Here is a 6,620-nt window from a genome sequence, read left to right on the forward strand (position 1 = left end):
ACCAGGCTGTGGCCAACACACATTGCAAGAGGTGGGAGTACACAGGTTTGACCTCACTAAACTCGATCTGCCAATCGACAAACTGTAAGCACTTCAATTTTGATTTAAAGCTTTCGTGACTGCAGTGATTCATATACTTGGTTCTTTCGGTAAAGTCATGAGAATTTTATTGTTTTATATATATTTTATTATTTTATTGCTTCCCTTCAACGTGACTCTACCGAAAGAACCAAGAATATGTAAGCGCTTCATCACATCTTTCACGACAGTGGCGACTGGTACAGACCCACACAGATCACGACCCACTGCAATCCATTGAATTTGGACGAGCATACAAAGTTCAACAAAAAATCATGCTTAAATGCTAAACGCTGAGGAACGTTTGAGTTCATGAAAGGGCACGCCCAGACGAAAAGGTTAAGTTCCAGTCACAAGAGGACATTTTTAGGCGGTTTTTCGGTTTGGCATTAACAGCAATTGAACTGCCCCATGTTAAAAATTAACATTTCCTCAGCGACAGTCACCATGTTATTTTAAGTTGTGTTTATGGCCCGTTGAGCTTGTGCATTGATCATTCATTTCTTGTTAGTACAGAACAGTATAAAACGTTATATGTGATAAACGTGATAGTGTGGTGTTTGTTGGTAAGTGGTGCACAAAGAACAAAAAGGTATCATCATCATCATGATGAGGTGTTGGCAAGAGTTCATAGTCTCTATAATAGCTATAATTGACACTATACCACCTCCGACAACGATCTTGCCCAACCCAATTATGAAATCGAATTGGTCGTGAAAGCCTACATACGAATTTAACAAAACTTAACACATTTGTCAATAACACTGCCCTAAGATGAAAAAAAGTTAACGTGCCAAAGCAGAAACAGATCAGCAAGATTGAGTTGCTAAATGCAATACGTGTAGTTGGAGATTGTTAGTGCAGCCTCTGCAGTCTCCAAGTAAAGTATATTTGTCGTCGCATCGCAGGATCACCATAGTTTATCGACGGCTTGCGGGAGGCCTCCATCCAGCAGTGGATTGATCATGGCTGATGGTAATTATGATAGCCGCCACCCTGGGCCTGAGTATATGCTGCAAGGATCCAACTATTATTCTTCTTCTTCTTCACTTTATTATTCTCTCTCGTCTCCCTGGCATCTCTCTGCTGTAACGTTCTTACCCGCCCCAACTGGACATCTGTGAAAAATAGCTTTACAGCTCATCGGATTCCTCCGGTATAAATAATCATTCTGATTCTGAATGTCCGGGAAAACCTGACACATTATATATTTGTTTCCTGTTTGGTGCAAGGATTGATGACGAATATGTTGAGGAGGGATGGGGGGGGGGTATTGGTCTCGTTTTATAGGATCAATAATTGATTCATCAGAGCGGTGGGCGCGCCGGGCGCACTGCCCGACTCCGTTTAGTTTCCTTGGGAGGGGGGGGGGGCAGCAGGAAGGGCGGGGGGGTAGATGGGATGGGGGGCGGGGGGGGGTTGGGTAGGTGGGGGGGGGCGGCGGGGGGTTGGTTAGTGGCGTCGGGGGGGGCGGCGTGGGTTGGGTAGGTGGGGTGGGGGGGCGGGGGATAAGTAGGTGGGGGGACGGCGGGGGTTTGGTCGGTGGCGGGGGGGGGCGGCGGGGTTGGTACGTGGGGTGGGGGGCGGTGGGGGGTTGGGTAGGTGGGGTGGGGGGCGGCGGGGGGTGGGTAGGTGGGAGGGCGGTGGGAGGTGGGTTGGTGGCGGGGGGGGGCAGTGGGGGGTAGGTAGGTGGGGTGGGGGGGCGGCGGGGGTGGTGGGTGGAGTGGGGGGGGGCGGTGGGAGGTGGGTTGGTGGCGGGGGGGGGGGCGGCGGGGAGGGGGCTGGTGGAGGGGCGGGGCCCGTTAACGGGTCGGCGCAGTTTCAAATTCGATGCGGCCAACCAGCGTCGGCCTACGATGTCACGCGGGGGTGAGGGGTGCGGGAGACAGGGGGCGACCAATGGCAGCGCGGCTCGTGCTCAAGCCGATGCGCGTGACGTCACCGGCGTCATATATAATCGGCGCGCCGCGCGGGCCACGTCAGATGCTGTGTTGGCGAGACCCGTAGCGCGTCGGAGTCAACGGAGCAAGGACTTGTTACTTTTTCCCCATTCCTTTTTCCGCCGTCTGCTTTAGCTAAACCCAAAAAAAAAACTCAATCAAAATGGTAAGTGCACTTACGCGGTTTTAATACAGTACCTGTATGTGCGTACGTGTTTTTTTTGGGAAAATAAGATTAAAAGCGACGGTTTAAAGAAAACGCTCGGAACACACAACAATGGCATTCTTAATTAAGTGTTACTAAAAGGTTGACGCTTTTAAACAAACGAATTTAAGTATATAAATGGAAGGTTGACGTTACGTAAGTGCGGTTTTTTTTCTTTTAAGGAGGCGATTCAAAATAAAAAAATGCGCGTGCCTTGAGTTTTCCCGCGAAAAAAGTCCGCATTGGAAATACGGCGTGAACTCGTTGAGCGACTACATTATCACCGTCGCGTAGACTATCGTCGGGAATGCGGTTGTGCCCAAGTTGCCGTCGTTGTACTTGGTGAAACTTAGGAATTTTCGAAATTAAACTAAAAACAAACGATTAGGGAAAAGTGGCCGGGAGGAGAGGGAGGTGGGGTGCCCGGCGCGCCCAGCAATTAGAGGGGGCGCCATCTTAGCCCGCACCACCACCACCACGGCGGCGGCGGCTCCCTCGCCACGCGCGAAATGGATGCGAAGTTCACTCCCCGCGGTTTAAATCTTTTGATAAATCCATCACAAAGCCGATTTCATGCCGTGGCCGACCTCCCTCCCCACCCACCCCCCCCTAACATTTAACTCGTTTGCGGCTGGTAGCAGTATAGTACTGGAACGAATGCTTTTTTTTGGTTGCGAATACCTTAGTTCACCGGAACCACGCATTACAGCAACAAGTGGGGTTTCAACCAATTGTGATGGTCTCTGTTGTAAAGTGTGATTTTTTTTTTTAGTTTGCTCTTCGAGCCTTAACCAAACCCCGCAGTTAATCAGTGTGTTGACAGACATGTGGTTCAAATATCACTCCCCCATCATTCACGGAGCTGGCTGGCAAGTTCGCTCGTTCAGAAACGTGTGACGGGTAAAAAAAACACAACAAAATCTGAATATCTATAGTCGGTGGGTAAACTAACCCAGACATTTGTCTCTTTCACACCCCCACCCACCGCCCCTTTTTTCCGCACAGCGCGAGTGCATCTCCATCCACGTGGGGCAGGCCGGCGTCCAGATGGGCAACGCGTGCTGGGAGCTCTACTGCCTGGAGCACGGCATCCAGCCCGACGGGCAGATGCCGAGCGACAAGACCATCGGCGGCGGCGACGACTCGTTCAACACCTTCTTCAGCGAGACGGGCGCCGGCAAACACGTGCCCCGCGCCGTCTTCGTGGATCTGGAGCCGACCGTAGTGGGTGGGTGTGGAAAGGGGGGGGGGGGTGCCGGGTTCCAGTCTCCTTGCGGGATAGGGCGGGGTTAGTCCGTGGGGAGGGCCCCCAACTTGCTGCACTGCGCAAAGGTTGTTTAAACATGGTTTCCTCTGCCCCCCCCCACCAACCTCGGATGTGTAATTAACACTGGCTTTACATGTTACATTGTACGTGGTGCATTTTTAACCCTCGTGCGTGAATTAATAAAGCATCTCTCTTTTTTGGGGGGGGGGGGGGGGTGTGGTTTATTTAAAAAAAAGTATATATACTTAAGTGAACTCTTATCTAAGAGAATTTTATTTTTCTGGCAACAAAGCTGGTGTTAAGATGTTAAAACACGAAAATGATGCCTTTTACATGGAATCTTGTCTGCATTAACCACTACTTGTGGTCAGAATGCAAAAAAACACTAATATATGCATTGTCTTTGAAACTGATTGGTCCATACCAGAGACGGTTTTCTTTTGAGCCTCGTCTCACACGGTGTTAGACCAGAGGCGTCCTCTGGTCTAACACCGTTTGTATGATGATTAATTGACAACGCCTTATGGTGTGGACCAATCAGTTTCAAAGATAATGCATATATTATCAGAGTTTTTCTGTTTGCATTCTGACCACAATTATTGTGGTTAATGCAGACATGATTCCTTGTAAAAGGTTTCATTTTCGTGTTTTAACACCTGTTTTGTTGACAGAAAACAGGGGAAAACCTATCCTCAAATTTTAGTACTGGCAAAGGAGGTCCCATGATGAAACTATGATAAAAAATATTTTTATTTCGCATCAGTTCACTGCGATGGACATGGCGCATGACAAGGTTAACGTTGAGCGAAACACTTTGTCATCAAAAAAATGGTGCTTGGTTGATCACGTGGGCAGCAATGAGCTCATCGTGACGCAAGTGTGGTTTTGGCACGCCCGTTTGACTCATCGTATCCGTGACTGAACATAACAAGTGAAGAGGTCTTGAGGGTGGGGCTAAACTGCTTTTTAGCATTATCTTTTTATGGGGTTTAAATCTTCCCTGGGGCCACTGCTGAGAATTTGAATTTCATTTGGTAAAGGTTAAGCCTATTGATGTTTTGGCTTTTTTTTTACAGATGAGGTGCGCACTGGCACATACCGGCAGCTGTTCCACCCAGAGCAGCTCATCACGGGCAAGGAGGATGCTGCCAACAACTATGCTCGTGGCCACTACACCATTGGCAAGGAGATTGTTGACCTGGTGCTGGACCGCATTCGCAAGCTGGTATGGTTTTCCAAATTGTAACATTCCTTGTGATGTACTTTGTCAGTGTTTAATGGTGTAAGTCTGGCTTACAACTAACATGATGTTCCCCCCCACTCTCGTTTTCAGGCGGACCAGTGCACAGGCCTGCAGGGCTTCCTCGTGTTCCACAGCTTTGGTGGCGGCACAGGCTCTGGTTTCACTTCACTCCTCATGGAGCGCCTGTCCGTTGACTACGGCAAGAAATCCAAGCTGGAGTTCGCCATCTACCCAGCACCCCAGGTCTCCACGGCCGTGGTGGAGCCCTACAACTCGGTGCTCACCACCCACACCACCCTGGAGCACTCGGACTGCGCCTTCATGGTCGACAACGAGGCCATCTACGACATCTGCCGCCGCAACCTGGACATCGAGCGCCCCACCTACACCAACCTCAACCGCCTCATCGGCCAGATCGTGTCGTCCATCACGGCCTCGCTGCGCTTTGATGGTGCCCTCAACGTCGACCTCACCGAGTTCCAGACCAACTTGGTGCCCTACCCGCGCATCCACTTCCCGCTGGTCACCTACGCCCCGGTCATCTCTGCCGAGAAAGCATACCATGAGCAGCTGTCGGTGTCTGAGATCACCAATGCCTGCTTCGAGCCGGCCAACCAGATGGTGAAGTGCGACCCTCGCCACGGCAAATACATGGCGTGCTGTTTGCTGTACCGAGGAGACGTGGTGCCCAAGGACGTCAATGCTGCTATTGCGACAATCAAGACGAAGCGCACTATCCAGTTTGTGGACTGGTGTCCCACTGGTTTTAAGGTATGGCCTCTAAAACACTTTTTCAATTACTTTAATGCCATTGTACTTAAACATATCTGTTGTGGTGATGTATTATTTTTTAATTTTCCCCTTCCTTAATTTGCAGGTTGGCATCAACTATCAACCACCAACGGTTGTACCAGGAGGTGACCTGGCCAAGGTGCAGCGAGCCGTCTGCATGCTGAGCAACACCACTGCCATTGCGGAGGCGTGGGCACGTCTTGACCACAAGTTCGACCTCATGTATGCCAAGCGTGCTTTTGTGCACTGGTACGTCGGAGAGGGCATGGAGGAGGGAGAGTTCTCCGAGGCTCGTGAAGATATGGCTGCCCTGGAGAAAGATTATGAAGAGGTTGGCGTCGACTCAGTCGAGGGAGAAGGAGAGGAAGGAGAGGAGTACTGAGGGGGGGGGAGGCTGCATTTCTGTTGCTCTTACCAAAATGTCTGACCGTTCTTTTTTTTCATTACTTCTATGCAAAGTTTGACCTCTTGTGCTTTCTATGTGCACTTCAAAAGTTTTGGTTCGTTGAAATAAAACTTTACTGAGCATTGTATTGTTTCATTGCTGGTTATTTCAGGAGCATGCTTTTTTTACACGTTTTTGGATGGGTGCTATTCATTTTTCTGACAGCAGGTGGTGCAAGTGGTAAACCCGTTTGAAAACTTCAACTCTAAAAAGATACATTGACGCAAATATTCTTAGCTCTTTCGGTAAAGTCACGTTGAAGGGAAACAACAAAATAATAAAATATATAAAAACAATGTATATTTTATTGTTTCCCTTCAACGTGACTTTACCGAAAGAGCTAAGAATATGAATTACTGCAGTCACGAAAGCTTTAGATCAAAATTTGACGCAAATAGTCGATGTCTGAATGCTGTAATGTAAGCATTTACAGGAGGTGGTGGAGACCACCTCACCTGTTATGTATAGAATGGTGAATTCTGGTTTCCTACCACAATTTGCGGATGCCTAAATAGTGGACTAGAAGTTGGGTAATTGGTGCCAGCTGACCTGCGTGGCTGCCTTTGCTACCTGGTTCCACACATTGAGTGTCTTGAGTGAATACTGCTTTTCAAGTTTAAATTATTTTCAAGTGGCACCAAAGTCCCAAG

At 49.1% G+C, this 6,620-nt stretch overlaps 1 protein-coding gene across 1 annotated transcript; it reads left to right on the forward strand.

Annotated features, from left to right (window-relative positions):
• Positions 1 to 2,058: 2,058 nt before the first annotated feature.
• On the forward strand, positions 2,059 to 6,056 carry LOC116947506 (tubulin alpha-1A chain-like). Its single transcript, XM_032963325.2, has 5 exons — positions 2,059 to 2,184; positions 3,229 to 3,451; positions 4,567 to 4,715; positions 4,824 to 5,504; positions 5,611 to 6,056. The coding sequence occupies exons 1-5, from the start codon at positions 2,182 to 2,184 to the stop codon at positions 5,905 to 5,907; spliced, it is 1,353 nt and encodes a 450-aa protein (XP_032819216.1). The 5' UTR covers positions 2,059 to 2,181; the 3' UTR covers positions 5,908 to 6,056.
• The last annotated feature ends 564 nt before the right edge of the window (positions 6,057 to 6,620 follow it).

Source organism: Petromyzon marinus, chromosome 30 (assembly GCF_048934315.1).
Source record: "Petromyzon marinus isolate PM22_M1 ecotype Great Lakes invasive population chromosome 30, UKy_Petmar_22M1.pri1.0, whole genome shotgun sequence".
In the NCBI taxonomy this organism is placed as follows: Eukaryota; Metazoa; Chordata; class Hyperoartia; order Petromyzontiformes; family Petromyzontidae; genus Petromyzon; species Petromyzon marinus.